The sequence below is a fragment of the Acartia tonsa genome, chromosome 14, assembly GCF_053477335.1.
Source record: "Acartia tonsa isolate MP-2025a chromosome 14, ASM5347733v1, whole genome shotgun sequence".
NCBI classification, from domain to species: Eukaryota; Metazoa; Arthropoda; class Copepoda; order Calanoida; family Acartiidae; genus Acartia; species Acartia tonsa.
Genome location: NC_137273.1, coordinates 38,341,157 through 38,361,721, shown reverse-complemented (window position 1 = coordinate 38,361,721; position 20,565 = coordinate 38,341,157). Strand labels below are relative to the sequence as shown.

Sequence of the window (20,565 nt, the reverse complement as noted above, 5' to 3'; positions counted from 1 at the left end):
TCCTCGAGATGCCAAAGGCCCGGGTTCACAAAACTGGTATTAACGTTATGATTTTATTATAATATTAGTGGAAAACTGTCTGTAATACGATGCTATACATAACTTTTTAGTACAGGTTCTAATCCAGCGGATATTAATCGGTTTCAAGCCTATACTGGAAAGTCATTTTTAATTTGGTTTATATCTTATGGACATTTTTTTATTACTGTCGTTTTTTTTTTCTCCGTTTCCGCTTTGTAAATCTAATATTTGAAAGCAATTGTGACTTTTATTTGTCACAAAATTTAAAAAGGATTTCTAAATAATTTTAAATAAAGCAGGGGTATAAGGATAGATTAATAGAAAATAACTTAATTTTCCCTTTCAATGTATATATTATTACTGGGATCGCACATCAGATTTGCATGTTCTCTAAAAAAATGAAACCCCCACTTTACCTCATCTCGTCCCCTCCAACTGGATGAATGAACTGCCCAATAAATGATTTCTATGTTAGCAATCTATATTGACGACATTTTTTCTCCTGTCATATTATCCACGTGTATTCAACTTTTTTCCTTCAATAAATAGTTTTTCTTCTGTTAAAAATTGTAGCTTTCTGTCAAAATTCAATATCAATAACCACGTATTGTCATTGACTGCAAAACATTCTGATAATGTTTTTTAACAAGTAGAGGCTGTGTGTTAACAAATGGGAAAAATAGACTAAAACTATCCTAGGAACTATATGAATTCTTACTTTGAAAGGAGAAATAAATCAGTTCAGTAGTTATAGATATCTTAAGCTTCAGACAAAAAACCTTACTACTTTATATGATAGGAGGATAGAAAAACATAGTACAAATATTTTGAATGGTGGAAAAACTCGACACAAAAAAGATTTGAGAAAGACTAATTTTTTCTTCCATTGCCCTATTCATGTATCTCTGACTATAAGGAAATATTTCTGGTGGGAAACTAAAATAAAACAAGCATGACAACATCTAAGAAAAAAACAGCGTATAAACTAATAATAGAGTGAAATCCTATAATATAAAGTATTAAGGTGTTTTAGTTTTCATTTTATATTATAACTACTGAACCAATTGATTTTTCCATTTTTGGGAAGCTTCATAAAAGGTCATTGGTCCCCGGGTAGGTTTTAGGCTATTTTTCTATCCTTATCCAATGCAAAGCCTCTACATTCTAGGGATCACAATTTCTAGTATTATTTAAAGCCTTTGAAACCTGAATATCTGACGCAAAATTTAATAATTTATTGAATTCGAATGCCTTATAAGGACATACTAACTTTTTAATACTTTATTATAGAGATTTTTTTATGTTTACCCATAATCAAAGCAGCAATATTAAGCTGATAACAGATAAGATTAAAAAGAACAATAAAGTAAAGTTCAGCAGTTAAAAGGGTATATTTTGGTAATGATACTCCGACCTAAAGTGGCAAATACATGTAATTTTTATGCTTTATGTTAGGTTGGGTTAAATAGGGGTATGGGATTTTCACCTCGACTGTAGACAGACAGGCGAATGTACGGAAGACACACAGTTATGTAGAAGTTGCGTTTCTAAAAAAAGGTTTAAATTTGAGTTAGGGATGAAAGATTAAATTTGTTTTATTTAAATTGTCTTTTTGAACATGTGAGAATGGCTCTTCTTTTCAAAATCGAAGCGATTCTACATTTAAGGTTGGCCCTTAACATATGTATATAGTTAAAGAGTAGCTTCTATGCTATAAAATATAAAAAAACGATACCTTTTTACTAACAATTGAGGTCTCGAAATTTATAAATATTTATAAATAAAATCACAAAACCTTTCCTACAAAATTTTAGAAATTGTAATCTACAAATTTATCATGACTTAAAATGCCTATTTTATGAATTTTTTCTTACAATATGTAAAATTTTAGCAAATGAGAAATTAGTATAATTTGAAGCAAAATGAAGAATATTTTACAACTTTATCTACCAATAGTGCTTAAGGGTAAAGGCAATTATAACTTTGCTTTTATATATCCAAATTGAAAGGTTCACTAAATTTGCTTTTATAATATTCCTTAAATCAAAAGGATTTAAGCAACTTAGAAATTTCAAAATTAATGTTTCATCTAACCTATTGAATCATCAACTACTTTGAAAATACTTTATTATTACGATTTCTTTCAATGTCAAAAATTAAATGTCATAAGAAACGTTGTTGAAGATTTCAAAATATAAATCAACCTTTATATAGTAAATTAAGAAGTGTTTTTTTTAGTTCAAATTTTGTTTCAACCACCAATAATAAACTATTTTCTATCACCCTAACATATGCGAGCTCATGTATTCAAAAGGGTAAGAAAGGTATGAAAATAAAAGACTTTTCTAAAAACAAATTAGCCTAAAACTATCCGGGGAGCAGCATATAGCTTCCATACAATGAAGAACTCAATCAGTTCAATAGCTTTCAAATTCTTAGGCTTTTGAAAAAAAAACCTTCTTTATTAAACTTCTTTGAATATAGAAGAAAACAAGGACCAATTCCAATCAAAGTTATTTAAAATATAAATAAATGTAGATCTTAAATATTCAACATTAATTTTTGGATGACAAAAATCCTAATTTGAATATTATCTAAGGTCTTTTGATTTTTAACAATTATGACAATTTTAACAATTTAAAAGAAAGCAATACATGTAACCAAATATGATGGACGGACGTACATACCAAATTTGTAATAAAGCAGCGCAGCTAATCAAACCAATAAAAAAACTACAGTCAAGTTAAAATTTCATAAATTTATTGAATAATATAATAATAATAATTTAAGCACAAATGATAATGACTAAATAATTATAAAAAAAATAACGATAAAACACTTTTTTTTCGACATCAAATTTTATGGTTTCTGATTCTGTGGGAATTTTTATCAGCAGGAATTTTCAGTTATTAACAATATTTCTCTTTCATATTTATGAATGAATTTTCAGCTCGTTGTTTATAGTATTTAGAATTAGGTGTGGCCCATACATGGCTACAACCATTTATCATTGTTTTAAGAATTGTATAAAATATGACACAGTATATTTTTTGGTGCATTTTTTGAGAACCATTAAAGTTTTTATGTCCATTTAAACACTTTTGGGGGTGTTTTGTTTTAGGGTTCTTGTAAAGAAATCACAGATTGGACGATTAATTTTATCAGAGATTAATCGTAGGAAATTTAAAATGTTTTTTTTTGATAATCACAGAAATTTTAGCATTGAGGCTGCTGCAAGTAACAGGATGATGGATGAACATGTCACATTTTGGCTGCCGCTGCCGGCATGTGGTTGGTTGTCTGCTGCCGGTTCTTGCTGCTGTACTGGGACAGCCTGGGCATGGTGGTTGCCATTGTGGTGGCCTCCATGGTGACCATGATGCTTGTGTTCAACATTCTGATGAGGCCTCAGGCTGGGGGTCAGTCTTGGTGACACAGGCCTGTTGGCGGTCAAATCATTATATAGATTATCACTAATGGAGGGAATAGCATCCAGAACATTGCATTGTGTCTCACTCTCCTTCTTCATCACCATACCGTTGTCTCTAGGGGCTTTACCGCGGGCGCAGTGTGCTCCAGCCTCCATCACAAAGTGCTGGCGCTCATCTGATGTGCCCACAAAGCATTCCTGGTGTGGCAGGTCAAGTCGCTGGGTAAGGGTGTACACAAGACCATCTCTGTCATCCTTGAACTGTCCATAGCACTGGTATAAACGGTCCTCATACACTTCAGTGGAGTTTTCACAATTGTATACCTGGTACTCCATCTGGTCAGGTCGCTGGCAGGATGTCCGGGAACGGGCGCACAGGCCTTCGGCGTCGGGGATGACGCCGTGAAAATTGCCGGACAACGGGCAGGGCGTGCGGATGACCTCTTTGCCAACAGCAACCCACGGCTGTGCGTCCATATATTCAGCATCAGAACATAAAGATACATCCAAAGTAGCATCAATTTTGCCAATTTTCATTTCTAGAATGTTGGAGGTGCGTTTTTCAAGTGCCACACAGGCATAGCCCAAATCGCCACAGGCTGTGCTGATTTTAGCCAGCATCTTGCCGTTTCCCGGGGAAATCAAAGCATCGGCGTGATATGTGGTCAGCTCCTCACTATTCTGGTAAATCAATTCTGAGCCCCGAATTTTGAGTTTGCCCCAGTCGCCTTGGGACCAGGCGGGGAACCGTTGCTGGCTCAACTCAGGTGTCGGCTGCTTGTGGTTCTTACGCTCCAGTCGCAAAGTTTCATAGCCGGTCAAATGGTCGGTGAGTTGGTTGACACAAGTAGAATCATTTGACAGGGCTAAATAAGTAACACCTGTATGCAGATCAGATTCATAAACAGCGCAGCGGTAACGTGGCCGCGGCTCCTCGCCCAACTGCGGCAGCTTAGTGTCCAACAAGCTGAGATAATTCAATCCATCCTCACCCTGCCAATGACCAAGGCACTGAAAGCTCATGTCAAAGTCGGGGAAATCACAATTGCGGAACTTCAAGTCAATCATGTATTCCGATGGACAGCCGCCAGCCTCAGACTGTTCACTAGCACAGCTACCGGCCGACTTGTCAGCGGCATTGTTGTAGGCAAACTTCCAGCGGCCGTTGAACGGGCAGTGGATCTGGGTGACCGCTGACTCGCCGTAGAAACCGCGAGTCTTGTACAGCATAATCTCCTCGACACTGCGCTGGGTGACCTCAACCTCTGTGGGGCAGCTTGCCATAGCCTCGGCCTCACTGTCATAACACTGATTCAAATCCCTAACATGCACTTGGTTCACATTAATGGATCTCTGCCTAATTCTGATACATCTAAAGCACTCAGAACCAGTACGAGAGTTGGTATCTCTTAGGATAACATTGTCCTTATGTCGGCTGTGGCAAATCCCCCATGAGGGGACACTGTTGTAAGTCAAGGAAATGCTGGTGTAAGCAATGTCTTGGGATTCTTTCCATTGTGTCATGAATTCACCTTGCATTTCTACAGGGAAATAACAATCAGCCATCACTGTGTGTGTAGCATATAACAATGCAGTCAAAGCACTTAATAAATTCATGTTTATTTTTTTATTTCACTTTTTTGTTGGAAAATCTAATGTTTAATCATTTCTGGTGTGATATGAGAATTTTTGTGTGTTCTCACTGTGAATGTAGAAATTAAACTAAATAATTGTCTGAATGGGATGGTTTAAGGATTGGTAATGCACACAAACACGCACGCAAGCTCTCGCACGCACGGACGGAGCGCACACACACCGCACACAAAGCGCACTCACGACCGGTGACTCCTTCCGTCGTTTGCCGGTCATTATCATTCCCCCCCAGTCCCACCCCCACTTTCCCAGAGGGACAGAAAGGAGCAAGGGGGTAGTTAACTAAAATGGGAAGGGGGTAATGCGTTGAAGGGTATGGCAAAGGGGACAAAATATCGGAAGGTAAAAATCCGCAAATCTCAATTCATTCCTCGTTCAATTGTAATGTACTTAAAAAGGGGTGAAGGAAGCCCCCACCTGAAGTAGGTAAACTACCACCAAAATACAAGGGGGGGGGGGAGGTTTGATGGGTCATAAATGTTGGAAAAAGGGAAGTTGTGGGGCTGAGTTAATTAGTTAAAGTAAAAGGGAAGGTGTTGAGGGGAAGAGAACGTGCGCCAAATAATAACCATTGGTATTCTCTCTCTATTATCTATCTATCTATATATCTGTGGATGTCTATCTATCTATCTATTTCATTCTAATTCTCATCATAAAATGAATCAACAAAGTTAGACAGGGATACAACACAATATGAAAAAATATTTTGTCAGCATAATAAAATGTAATAAAAAAAGCATTTAATGACAAAAAAAGGATATTTTTGCTAGATAAAAATATTTTTAAAAATCCTTATTCCTGTAAAATTTGGGGCGGTTTTTATGATGAGCTAAAATAAATGTAGTTACATATTAAGATAGAAAGATAGCGAATTAGGTGTGAAAAATAAATAGGTAGATAGTGTAAACTAATAAAAAGATAATTATATTAAAAGAAGATAGTTTGATAGATAAATAGAAAGAAAAATAGTTATTTATATAGACAGACAGATAGAAATATAAACAAAGTAAGAAAAAAGATGAATTCCAAAGGACTTTTTTAGGCAAAGACCAAATTGCTGCAAAATTGTGTCAAAATGATCCATAAGAGAGAGATTAGAGGAGAAGTGGGAAAGAAAAACCCTAATATAGGAAAGGATAATCCCTCATTTTTATGACGTAACATGGATGATTTTTGACACAATTTTGCATATATGCTATCTTTCAATGATTGTAGAATATACGTGGATATTATGAAAGTCAATTTGTCGTCAATTTAGCTAGGTAACATGTATATTGGTCAGTTCGTTCATCCAGTTGGAGGGAAGAGTAAGGGATAGAAGGGGAAATCGTTATCTTAGCCCGCTGCAAGTTTCAATTTATCATAATGTAATGTAAGATCCAAGTAAAAATATATCAATTTATAGCAGGTTTTAGGCTATTTTTATATTTTTCACCTTTTTCTCTATATCTTCAGTGTATGGTCCGATTTTCAAATTTTTTCAGTTATAGATATCAAAATTGAATTTCCCGTCTTTTAAAGATGACAACCATGACGGCCAGACTGCCTTTTCAGCAGGTTTTAGGCTGTTTTTTTTATATTTTTAACATTTTTCTCCATATCTTCAGTGTTTATAGTCCGATTTTCAAAATTTTTTCAGTTGTAGATATCAAAATTAAATTTCCCGTCTTTAAAGGAAATAACCATGACGGCCAGACTGCCTTTTTGGCAGGTTTTAGGCTATTTATAAATATATTTCACACTTTTTTCCATATCTTCAGTGTATATGGTCCGATTTTCCAAATTTTAAAAGTTTTTATGGATTTAAAAATTAAATTTTTTGTCGTTTTAAGAAAACAACCATGGCGGCCAGACTGCCTTTTATCAGGTTTTTGGCTATTTTTATATGTTTTACATATTTCTCAATATCTTTGTTTATTTTGATCCAATTTTCAAACTTTTATGGGATATCAGTATCAAAATAATTTTTCCCATTGTTATGAGCATCTTTAATATAATTTACTTTGACCATTGTCAACATACAAAATAAAACAAGGTTTCATATTTATTTTATCCAATAAATCTATTCTTGATTTTAGTAAAAACCTTTTAAATCTACCTGTACATATTCCCATCTACGATTTTTTGTGCTTCGCTACTTATGGATGTTGTCATCCTTGTTTCTTTTCCTTTCCTGTACGTAATAATCATTATAACTATCTATCTATCACTTTCATTTTATTACTTTATAATTTTTAGAATCTATCTATATATCTACCATTTTCAATTTTACAAAGATCTAAAAGGATAAGACAATGGACGAAAAATTGATCTTGCTAACCACTGAACCAATTCAGTTGTCCATTTTAGGGACGCTTCACGTAGGTTACGGTATGGTTTTAAACTATTTTTTTTTAAATTAAAGTCTTGGGTAGGTTTTAGACTATTTTTTTTGTTTTTAAGCATATAGCAAATATTTACAAGCAATGCAGTTTTTTGTTTTATTTTTCAGATAAAATATCTACTTTTATATTATGCTTATAGTAACGGGATCATCTTTTGTAAAGTATATGATGGGTAAATATTAGTGGTTGTGCTTGTAATAGTGTAACAAAAATATAGCATCAGATATTCTCATATAAAAGAAACAGGATCTATGTCTGTCTGTACAAAAGGATCCCTCCCACTACTGAACCGATATGGTTTTCCTTTACAGCGTTGCTTCTCCTAGGTCCTGGGTTTATAACAGAAAATGTAATTCTGAAAAATATGCTATTTTAACTTACATTTTTAGTTGAAATGTAAAGAAGCATTATTATACAATCTTTTTAACATCCTGTCTTCTTCATATTTAATATGCGAAAAGTCTACAACATATCATTTACTTGGGCAGGTATATGGTAACGTAAGAAAAAACTGTTTTTCTTAATAAAAAAGATTTCTATGAATGGATTGTTATCCACCTTCAAATTTGGAATCTTTTTTTCATTAATTGATTTTAATCAGTGGCGTGCACAGTGATTCACCTATAGGAGAATGAAACCATTAAGGGGTGAAAAAAGGCAGGAATTCAAAATTTCAAGTTTAAGGGGTGTGTTGACACCCCTTACACCACCCTACTGCATATTAATGATTACAATGGTTTAGGTCGGCTATATAGTAAGTAATTTAAATAGTCATTGCTTAAATATAATCGAATAACAGTTTTCACCTATGGTCTTTGCATTTAAATAGAGAACCTAATCGGTTTAGTAGTTATTAAGATCTTAAGGTTCAGACAAAAATTGGTACTACTCTTTATAATAAGATTATTAATTTTAACATTATATAAGTTTTTTTGTTGCTGACTACTAGTAATGACGTTGTTAACAGCTTTAAATGTAAGTCAAAGTTAGACAAAACATGTATTTCATCTCAATAATGATAATTTTTATTAGTTTTCAAGTAAAACATAAATAGATTGATTTAGAATATATTTCTTTCTTGATAACGATTACAATCTACCTTTAAATAAAAAGAAATTAAATTATATTTTGTATAAATAACATTCTTAAGAAATGTTAGTTTTCTAACAAAAAAAATTTAATAATCGCAAAACCTCTTGTGTTATAAAAATTTAAGATATGTGTTTTGTAATTAAAAACTATATATATGAATTTTTTAAAATCAATAGATCTTTAAATCTTTAATTGTTTTGGAAGATTTTTTTACTTGTTTTTATCAAACTTAAGAATTAAAAAAGGGAAGCTTAAAAATTGTTGGGGGCGGAAGTCACACACACCCTCACACAAACACACACACACACTAACTCACATATGGATATAACAAAAGAAGTTGTTCATAAGGTTGGAAAAAAACTCATATTTAATTTATATTATTCAAATATTATATCTATCTTAAATCCTATTGAATAAATTAGAAGTTTTTTTTCTGAAGCTTAAGATTTCAATTACCACTAGTTATTCTTTTTGGTGAAACCTTACATAGGTCCCGGCTTGGTTAAGACTTTTTTCTGCCCTTTCAAACCATTTTTAATTCAGAGCCCTTATATGCTAGGAGCGCCACCGCTAGTTCTATTATAAAGTAGTAATGTTTTTTTTTTGTTTGAAACTGAAGATATCAATCACTAAAAAACTGTATGATTTGTTCATTTTATGTCTCTATTTTTATATAAAAGTCTTGTGATGTTTTTAGGCTTTTTTAGTATCATATAATAATGTTATTATAATTCAGTGATATCGATATTAAGTTAGCTTTTACCACTTTTAACAAATGTCATATAATTGACATAAACCATTGAAATTACATATCGATATAATGTTAACGATTGGAGAGTAAAGTGTTATACAGAATTTAAGTATGAACTCCATGACGTCATTCGAATATGTGGGAAACTTCTGGTGGGCTTAGGGCCACTAAATTTCAAAACATTATTGTTTAAGATTATTCCACAGGGAAAGGACATTGGATGATATTTAAATCTACCCCCCAGAAATTATCATGAACACTTAAAGAACGATATATTGCGCTTCAATTTAAACAAATAAAAGAAAATAAACCTTGATTGAAGCAATTAGGTAAAGAATAAATTTATATTTGATTGACCTAAACCTGCAACCTTATAAAGTTAAGGGTTGATTTTCCTATCCTGTAAGGGGGTGGGGGGGAGGTTTAAGTTAATGGTTTGTTTTCCAGGTTGAGAGATGGGGGGGGGGGGTATTAAAGAGTTGGTCAGCCCATTTCCGGTGCCTCAACCCACCCCCCCCTCTGACTCCGTCCAAAAATCACTCCTAAAATTAAAATACCCCTTTCATAAATATCCAACATCCCCTCACCCACAACCCCCCTAAAAAAGGAGGAGGAAGATAGTCAGTCTCATTAGGTAGTTTCTGTATTTTTTTAGTAGCGCAGCTACTCTATCATTATGATTTGTCTGTCCGTCCGTATACTTCTATTGGTATGTTGTTCTATCGAGGCTTATTTTTTAAGATTTATGTAAAATTTATAAGTCATAATCAATTAATTAAATCTTAGCAATAGTATAATCATTGACAGAAGTTGTTTACATACATCATATGTTGGGTTTTAAGCTATTTTCTAGAAATCTCTTGATATTATAACGTCGGAAAATGTATTCTATATAGATCAAACAAATAAATTAAGCTTCGCTTTTATGGATGTTACTTCTTTGTTTTTGTTTAGTAGTGGGGGGGGGGGGTGTTTTGTTTTAATAGAAGCTATAAACCATAAAATAAGACAATCTGACTAAAACTAAGGGTATTAAAATTATGTATACTAAGACAGAATTAATGTTTTAAGTAGGTATTTATGTGATCTATATTGTCTTTAAGATATATAAAACGTATCAATCGATGATATTTAAAGCATTAACAACTAGACTTTTAATAAATGAGGAATTCAAAACACAACCAACCCTTTGATTGAACGACCTTTGTCTAAAATTTATCTTGTTAAACAATTCTTACTGTGATTATAAATAATAAAATTTCCAAATTTTCTCCTTAAATAGCAGCCGATAAGATCACGTGTTAAAGGCGTATCTGAAAATCGGACGGAGATAAGGACATTATATAGTAGCTTCGCTACTAAAAACGCCAAACGCATGTCCTAATGTGTGAAATTTTCCTTGGGGGGCAAAAAGTTTGTCGAAAAATTAGTTTGTTTTCATTCCGCTTAATGGCGAAAAAAAACAAGGGCGAATACATACAAAATAATCTTAAGTAAAAATTGTAAATATGTTTCTTAACTTTGCTTCTAACTTATCTGCCAGTTGTTATTTCCAATTGATTATACTTTATCGTTAGAGGTAATCTTTACATAGGTCCTGTGTTGGTTTTAGTCTATTTTATTTCATATTTTGGTCTCAGAATGGTTTTTAAGCTATTTTTATAGCCTCTCTCTGACTCTTCAAATACAGAGCCACAAGATGCTAGGGGCGTAGCCACTAGTATATATACCAAGCAATATTTGAAAACATTTGAAAACTTAAGATTTATGTACGAACGAAGTTACTTTTATGTAATTATTAGAGTAGTTTTGCTACTGGAAAAAAATCAGTGTTTGCGATATTAATGTGGGAATGAAGTAGAAAGAAAAGTATAGTTTGGTATAATCCCTTGAAACGACGGGTGGACCACAACTCCCACCCCCCATCAACTCCTTAAATTTGAATCTTAAAACTTTATTTTTAGACCCAGCAGATAACTTTAACTGAACACAACATAGTCTAAAATAAGTTTCAAAGTTTCATCCCAATACATGAGATGATGAGAACACAAAAAGTTGTAAACAAAATCAACACTTAAAGTAAATCAGCTTATGGTTTTTTTTTAAAGGAAAGGTGACTTATTACAAAAGCAACGCTTTTCTATAATTAGGGGTGGTCTGTCCGTCCGTCCGTTCATAAAGGATAACTAATCTCGATAATTTCAACTTGTTAGAATTATCCTATGGATTTTAAACTTTGCATGACGATTCTCATAAGAGTTTGGTACGAATTATGAAGCGTAGCAACTTTATTTTTGTCACCAGAAAGTCCGTATTTCAATTAAAGCATGCTGAATCATATGATTTTGAAATTGCTTCAAATTAATATATCCCTATTTATATATCTATGTACATTGCATTGTACAATTATATCTAACATCAAAGCCATGTGATAACAGTTGGCTGTTAGGTCCAAATATAGTGTTTTAAAAAGTTTTATATCATAATTTGACTCAAGATTTTAGCATAAAATCCTTTGATTCTTTACTGTTATATTGAAGTATTAAATTGACTATTGACACTAGCATTAAGGTTTTAATTTATTAATTGTAGTAGGTGAAATAAAATTAGGAAAGCATAATAATAAAGCCAAAATATAGAGATAACAGAAAGAGAGAATGAGAGAGAGAGAGAGAGAGAGAGAGAGAGAGAGAGAGAGAGAGAGAGAGAGAGAGAGAGAGAGAGAGAGAGAGAGAGAGAGAGAGAGAGAGAGAGAGAGGGATAAATAGGGAAGGGCCTAAGGGAAATAGGACAATTATATTCGGATAATTAATTGATGTACAATTTTATATTACTTTCGGTAGGCTTATTTTTTCAGAAGTTTTATAAAGGGTATAAAATAATTTTAGTGTGATATAATTATACCACCAACTTAAATGAAAAAGAAAAGTTTAATGAGTTTACGTTTGTCTGCTATCTTAAGGGTTCTTGCTATTTGGGGAATGCTGTTTTCTAGAATATACATCTATACTTATACTTACATGAATTTTATTACCTTTTATCTTAAAAATAGCCTAAAACTTTCAAAGAATAGATGATTAGTTGTTTTTCTAGCTGTTTGAAAGGTCTTAAATTACAAAATTTATCATTCTATTAACCCTTTACAGTCGGGCCCCTAGCCGCACCTTAATCGGTCGGGGAGGGGGGGGGGGGGCGTTGAACGCCCCCCCTTATTATCTCAGTTCCTCTTAGAGCTAGAGGGCTAAATTTTTTTGTGCAAGTCCCCTGTTTGATAATGAGTTTCCGACCTTTTATAGGTCTAAGTCAATTTTCGCTTCCTTCACCCTTTTATTTAACAACCTTTGTTTTTACGTCTTTATTTACTTAAAAATTTCAAAATGTCAGAAAAGCTTAAGTTTAAAATTTGAAATCTCTAGATCAAAAATTGCGGCCACAGGAGCCTTTTAAAGACTTCTGGAGACCTGGAGGATCAGGACCTGCAGGATCATGCCTGGAACCTGAAAGTGACTTGAACACCTGTATTTCATATAAGGATGTACTACTAGAGGATTTTTTAGTAATTTGGTATGATAAAATGCTTTGTTTTAGTCAAAAAAATATTTTTGCTCTTTACCTGGATGACCCTGCCAGGTTTGATGGCATCCTGTGCCCGCCAGGATGGAGATATTCAAAAAATTCCAACTCTCAGTTATGTGTCATACCCATACTTAAAAAGTCAAGCAGTTTGGGCTCTTTATCTTTCACACACAGAAAATGAGATAGAAAAAACCGGATGGGGGGGCGTTCAACGCCCCCCCCCCCCCGACCGTTAAGGGTTAAAGAGATATAGACATACAAATACCAGATCTATGGTATAGATGTATATACAGACAACTACCTCCCTTCATTTTTCAAAGACCTCTTTCTTCTGCTTCTAAATAATTTTCTGCTACTTGACTGTGTTAATATAAGCGATACCATTGGTTGATTTTCAATGACCTAATAGAAAGGTTGCCAAATACGGTTGCGATATGGAGATACAGTTATTTAACCCTTTCTCCCTCTAGTGTTTTATTCTAATATACAAATTACAAAGCTTGATTGGTTTAGATTTAAATGAATAAATAGAAAGATAGCGTAAAAAGGAAAGAAACAGAAAAAAAGAGAGAGAAAGAAAGAGAATGAAAGAGAAAGAAAGGGAAAGAAAGAGAAAGAAAGAGAAAGAAAGAGAAAGAAAGAGAAAGAAAGAGAAAGAAAGAGAAAGAAAGAGAAAGAAAGAGAAAGAAAGAGAAAGAAAGAGAAAGAAAGAGAAAGAAAGAGAAAGAAAGAGAAAGAAAGAGAAAGAAAGAGAAAGAAAGAGAAAGAAAGAGAAAGAAAGAGAAAGAAAGAGAAAGAAAGAGAAAGAAAGAGAAAGAAAGAGAAAGAAAGAGAAAGAAATAGAAAGAAAGAAGAAAATAAGTAGGGGTGAAAAATATGTGAGGGGTAAGTATTTTATTATGGAACGGTAATATAATTTCTAAAAAAAAACTATTTTACCCAAAAATTTTTCTTTTATAATGAGTTCTGATTATAATTATGATAATATGCAGTAAATATTATCAAATGGTCAGATAAAAACCTTATACCTTATCATCTTAGGAATTGCTATGCTTACATCATTTAACCTAAATTTTGAAGGAATCGGCATGCTAGTTTTTTCTCCGGTTGCAATATCCCTGTCCTTAATTATTTTGCTGAGGAAATGTTTCAAATTAATCGAGTTCCCATTTTTACTATTTCTCATATTAATAGAGTTATACAAGAGTTCCTATTTTCTGTTTTTTTCATGTTAATAGAGTCATACAAGAGTTCCTATTTTCACTATTTCTCATATTAATAGAGTTATACAAGAGTTCCTATTTTCTGTTTTTTTCATGTTAATAAAGTTATACAAGAGTTCCTATTTTCACTATTTCTCATATTAATAGAGTTATACAAGAGTTTCTATTTTCACTATTTCTCATATTAATAGAGTTATACAAGAGTTCCTATTTTCACTATTTCTCATATTAATAGAGTTATACAAGAGTTCCTATTTTCTCTTTTTCTCATATTCATAGAGTTATACAAGAGTTCCTATTTTCTCTTTTTCTCATATTAATAGAGTTATACAAGAGTTCCTATTTTCTCTTTTTCTCATATTCATAGAGTTATACAAGAGTTCCTATTTTCTCTTTTTCTCATATTAATAGAGTTATACAAGAGTTCCTATTTTCTCTTTTTCTCATATTCATAGAGTTATACAAGAGGACCTATTTTCTCTTTTTTTCATATTCATAGAGTTATACAAGAGTTCCTATGTTCTCTTTTTCTCATATTAATAGAGTTATACAAGAGTTCCTATTTTCTCTTTTTCTCATATTAATAGAGTTATACAAGAGTTCCTATTTTCACTATTTCTCATATTAATAGAGTTATCCCAATAGATGCATTTTAAAACAACTCCCTTTTGTAGATTAAAAATATTGTTTGCAAATTTAGTTTAAACCAACCAATTGAGATTAAATAAAGTATCCAAAGTTTAAGTTTAATGAATGAGAGAACTTTAACTCTTTAAACTTTGGGTACCACTATAATTTGCAGTCCAATGTCCCCTTGCTCCTTGGAAATAAATAGAGAGCTAATTTAACTAATTCTAATTATCTTATAATTATTTACCCTATTTCAAAAAGTGCCAAATTCTGTCTATTGTTACTCTAGAACTAATAGGTGGTATGGTGTGAGGGTAAAATGAATTATTTTTAATAACAGTTTACAACTCTGTCTAGTTTTACTCTAGTACTAATAGGTGGTATGGTGTGAGGGTAAAATGAAATATTGCTAATAACTGTTCACAATTTGCTATTGTTACTCTAGAACTAATAGGTGATATGGTGTGAGGGTAAAATGAATTATTGTTAATAATTGTTAACAACTCTGTCTAGTGTTACTCTAGTACTAATAAGTGGTATGGTGTGAGAGTAAAATGAATTATTGTTAATATCTGTTCACAACTCTGTCTAGTGTTACTCTAGTACTAATAGGTGGTATGGTGTGAGGGTAAAATGAATTATTGTTAATAACAGTTTACAACTCTGTCTAGTGTTACTCTAGTACTAATAGGTGGTATGGTGTGAGGGTAAAATGAATTATTGTTAATAACAGTTTACAACTCTGTCTAGTGTTACTCTAGTACTAATAGGTGGTATGGTGTGAGGGTAAAATGAATTATTGTTAATAACTGTTCACACCTACTTTATATTTTATTTTTCACATAGGGTAGATAAATAAATATTTTATAGGCGTTATCTAGGTTTGTTAGAATTGTCCTATCAATTTAAATCTTGGTATGGTGATTCTTGTAACAGTTAGGTATGAATTTAAAAAGCGTAGCAACTCTATAATCGTTATCAAAAAGGTCTTGTCAGTCTGTATTTCTATCTGTAAAGATGCTCGTTTTTTGGGTTTTTTTCCAGTAAGCACAGAAAACCTAATAGTTTTTATCTCTTTAAATCTCTCTCTCTCTCTCTCTCTCTCTCTCTCACTCTCTCTCTCTCTCTTTTATCTCTCTTTCTTTCTCTCTCTTCTATTTTCTATCTTTCTGTTTTATCTTTCTATCTCTACGTTATCATCTATCGATTTACTGCAATATATATATGGAGTAGAACTGTACCAAATTATAGAGTAGCTTTGCTACAATACATACTGCCCTGCAAGCAATCTACGTGAACACAAATCAATAGGAAATAGGAGGAGAATCAAAGATGATTAATAAATTAAACGTTTTCTCAATACCGTCCAAAAAATAAAAAAAAGAATTGTCCGACGAAATTTATGTCCACAAGTAGCGCAGCTATTACTGTTCTTAACCTATAGTTTAATCCTGGAAAGGTTAAGGGTATAATCCTTTCAAGAAATTTTGCTACTAGGAAAAAGTCTCGCAGTTTTCTTTTACTTTAAAATACTAAATACTAGTATATAATGTTGGGGAGGGGGGGGGGGGGGATTAGTTCACGTAACCCCTTACACATCACACACTCTTAAGTTGAAGTCCCTAAAGCATTCACATACGCTAGCTATTATTAATTTTTAATTTCAATCTAATAACACCTTATAGGAGGAGTTATTGTAATAGTTATTGAATCCAAATCAAACCATTTTTCCTCATTCACATGATTCTCATGATTATCAAAAACGAAGATTTTCTTTAATTTGGGTACGATCGTCTGTTTACAGTATCCATGTAATATGTAGCTCCTATCTTTAATTTTAGAATATAATAAATGTTTTTTCGATTTCAAACGGTTAGATAAAATTTAGAAAGCGCATCAACCTCTTTTTTTATACTTTTCGTCTGCTTTTTGGAATAGCGAATCCTGCTACAATTTTGTAAATATAATAAGCAAAGCATCTATATAATCAAGTCCTAAATATGTAAGTTTGTTCTTAAACAGTAACTGTATTTAGAACAATGTTTCATACAATTTTGTGTTGTCATCCTCAAAACTTAAACAAGGATGATAACATCAATGAGAAGCAAAGCAAAATATAAATAAAAAGTGAATATTTTCTTTAAAAATTGTCTATAATACGATATGATACATGACCAGTTCTAATTCAGAGGACGTAATCGGTTTCGAAGCCATATCTTTCTCATCCTATTATAGTAACCTGCAATATTTTCATAATATTAGCCAGGCTAGGGAAATCATTTAATACGCCCCCTTTATCAAAATTCTATGGAACTGTCCTTTAACATATCAATTAGATTTCCCAATATCATAGTATCTTGATGTTCATCCCTATTTGATACCCCCTCTTTATTTTAATAAAATTATCCAGGTCAGGGAAATGATTTCATACGCCACTCCCCCTCCCCCCTATAAACATCCCCAATAAAACTGTCCTGATTAACTAATATGTTATTGCTCCGCCCATTTCCTAATTCTTTGTATCTCATCCCTCCCACTTTTCCCATTCATACACATATATGACATGTCAATTTAAGTGGGCGTGGCAGTTGGGGTTATTATCAAGGATAGAGCAATGGCATCTGAATAAAATTATTATGTCTTATTTCTTTTTCATTTAACTATGATACTAGATTAAAAAAAGTCTAAATTCATTAAATTTTAATTAGAAAGCTTATCTGTGAAAGCATTCGGACCAGCATTTTCCGCTATCTTCAGCTTCAGACAAAAAAAAACTTACTACTTTGTATTATAGGACTAGCGACTTTGCTCCTTGCATCATGAGTCCTCTAAATTAAAAATGGGTAGATAATTAAAAATAATGTATATAGTAGAAGCGTATAACATATAATAATTGAAGGATGTTTTTATTGTTTATCTTAAAAAAATACCATATGACGAACGTACAGACGGACATAAATACATAGTTCTAATATAGATTCTCTTCTAAAAATGAATAAAAGGGGAGGAGTTTAAGAAGAAAGATTAAGGTAAAATCTGAAGGAAAAAGTGGGCGGGAATCTAACATTATGTTTTAATCTGTCCCAAGAAAAAAATTGACATGTTATTAAAAGGGATAATGACATGTGTCATTTGGTCAAGGGTGGCAGGAGAGAATCTTGGCCTCTTGGCATATTCACAGGATTTACAAATGACCCAACGTTTTTCTAATTGGATAGCATCGCTCTTTCACATCATCGGTTGGCACTATATTTTGCCTCTAGGGGCACTATAGGAAAGAATAAATAATTCAAACCTACTCTTTAATATAAGTTTAAAGAAGGGGGTTATTATTTTTTAAGAGATAAAAAAACTTCTCAAGATCTATGAAAGCTTTACAGTATCCTTCGCTAAACACAGACAGATAGACATCTTGTTATTTTTATATAAGGCTGGGTTAAAAATAATACTACCAGCTTGACTTTATATAGTAACTAGCGGCTACACCCTTAGAAGCCTCTAGGGTCACTGATAGGAGAAAGAAAAGTCGACCTCATCCCATTTTAAATTTTAGTTTCAAAACAGTTTAAAAAAAATATTTTTTGGGGGTACGGGGGTGAAGACACCCTCTCCAAAAATAGTTTAAAACCTTCCCAGGAACTATAAGAAGCTTAACCCTTACAGATCGGGCTCCTATTCCCACCTTAATAGATCGGGGGGGGGGGGTCATATTGACCCCCCCCTCTATCTCGGCTTCTGTTACAGATAAAGACGTAAAATTTTTTTCTGGTGGTTCATGTGTATTTTTAGAGAAAATTACTTTTTCTAGTCATAGCGGCCAGGCCGCTCCTTAGCCGCTTTTTAGCGGCCAGCCGCTAAATTTCAAAACAGCTGTAAAGCGGCCAATTTTGCAGCTAGGATGACCAAATTTTAGGACGAACTTTTATTTTTCATAACAAAAAAATTACTTTTTCTGATCATCGCCGAAAAACCGCAAATAACGGAAACCGCCATTTTCGGCGGTTACGGCGGTAAAACGGCGGTTGGCCGCGCCAATTAATATTTTTATCTGTTTATTGTTGCTCAAGAATTTACCAAAAAAATTTATAGGTCTCTAGCTGTAATAGAAGCCACGATATACATGATATAAGTCTGTAGTAAAAGCCGGACAAAAATCGGTCATAAAGTCGGTCAGGGTGCGGTCAAACGGGCATAGCACCACTTTTCTCATAAGGTCATTGATATCTCAGTATTCACCAAAAAAATATTAGGTTTCTACCTTATACACAAAAGTCATAATGTAGAAATTAAGATTTATTTAGAATTTTTTTTTAATTTTGGTGCTACCCAACCGACTTTGACCGGACACCACGACCGACACAGACCAGATATCCTAATAAAATCAACTCTTGCCGACGCATAATTACTAAACTTAAAAAGTCATGAAGTCACAGCTCTCCATCTTACCTACAAAAAAAATGACATTGAAAAAACTAGAGGGGGGGGTCAATATGACCCCCCCCCCCCCGATCTGTAAGGGTTAACTGTAATGGAGATTAATATTTGTTTAGCGGTTAGCGAGATCCTTTGGGACAGACAAAAAATGCTTACTACTTCATATAATAGGATTAACAAACTTTTAGAGGCTAACTATAACTCAACCTAACCTAAACTATTTAGTTTGTGAAATTTGGCAATCCCGTGTGGCTTATCTTCTCCAATATTTATTAACTAGTTCTACACTTCGCTAACCTAATAACTGTTAGATTGTTTCTTAATTGGGTAAAACAAATCTATATTTTTTTCTATATATGGAAATTTTGTTTATCATAATTGGGGAATACATTTATTTATCATCCATTTGCCTTTAGAATTCAAGTTAGGATCTCAAAAAAAATAATCTGAAAAATAAAAATATAAGAATTTGAGTCGCGCTTATAAAAATTAAAACGGATTAATATGTCTAACAAGATGACACATTTAAGAAGCCGCGAAGCATAAATTTAACATATTAATGTCTCATTAGAATATTATTTTAAAACGTCAGGTGTTATATTCTAGTTTTTCTAAAAAATATGAATTTTAACAAGGATGACAATATCCATAAAAGCTTTTAGTATAAAAACATAGTATAAATTTCAAAATATAAACGAAAGTTTGATGTGAATATTTCTTAAATATTGGATATTTAATATCGACATTTAAACCTTTTTTAGACCAGATAATACAAATGCCTAATCGATTTAGGAATTGTAATCAAAAAAAAGTTGGCAGGCTTTCTGAATTGTACCTAACTTACAAAAAATATTATGCCAAGCTAGAATCGATAGAGCAATTCTAAATAAGATCTATATGTTACGGACGGAGGGACCAAATATTATTATATAAAAACTTCGCTTTTAAAAATAACAGCAATAAAGTACAATAATTGGCAAGGCATTATTTATTTCAAGTTAGAGACAAAATTATTTTTCCAAAGGTTACCTTTTCCATGTTTATAAATTTGAATAATCGAATATACATATGGGGTTAGGTTTTATGTCAAATGAACCCACGAACCAAACCCTCTGGTTTCTAGAGGTTGTTTAAACGATACAACAAAGAAATACTCCTGGAAAAAGCAGAGTTTTAATACTCCAGCCATGTATAAGATCTAAATTAACAAATGAACTATTCAGGCATTGGCATTTTGAATATTGCTCTCTCCCTCTCTCTCTCTCTCTCTCTCTCTCTCTCTCTCTCTCTCTCTCTCTCTCTCTCTCTCTCTCTCTCTCTCTCTCTTCTCTCTTTGTTTCTCTCTGTTTCTCTCTGTCTCTCTGTCTCCCT

General features: G+C 32.8%; 1 protein-coding gene across 1 annotated transcript; it reads right to left on the bottom strand.

Annotated features, from left to right (window-relative positions):
• Nucleotides 1-3,226: 3,226 nt before the first annotated feature.
• Nucleotides 3,227-4,990, bottom strand: LOC145305458 (uncharacterized). The gene has a single exon (XM_080147075.1). The coding sequence runs from the start codon at nucleotides 4,988-4,990 to the stop codon at nucleotides 3,227-3,229; it is 1,764 nt and encodes a 587-aa protein (XP_080003201.1).
• Nucleotides 4,991-20,565: the final 15,575 nt, after the last annotated feature.

Coding starts and splice junctions, on each gene's coding strand:
- LOC145305458 (XM_080147075.1), bottom strand. CDS start 4,990: ATGCAAGGTGAATTCATGACACAATGGAAAGAATCCCAAGACATTGCT.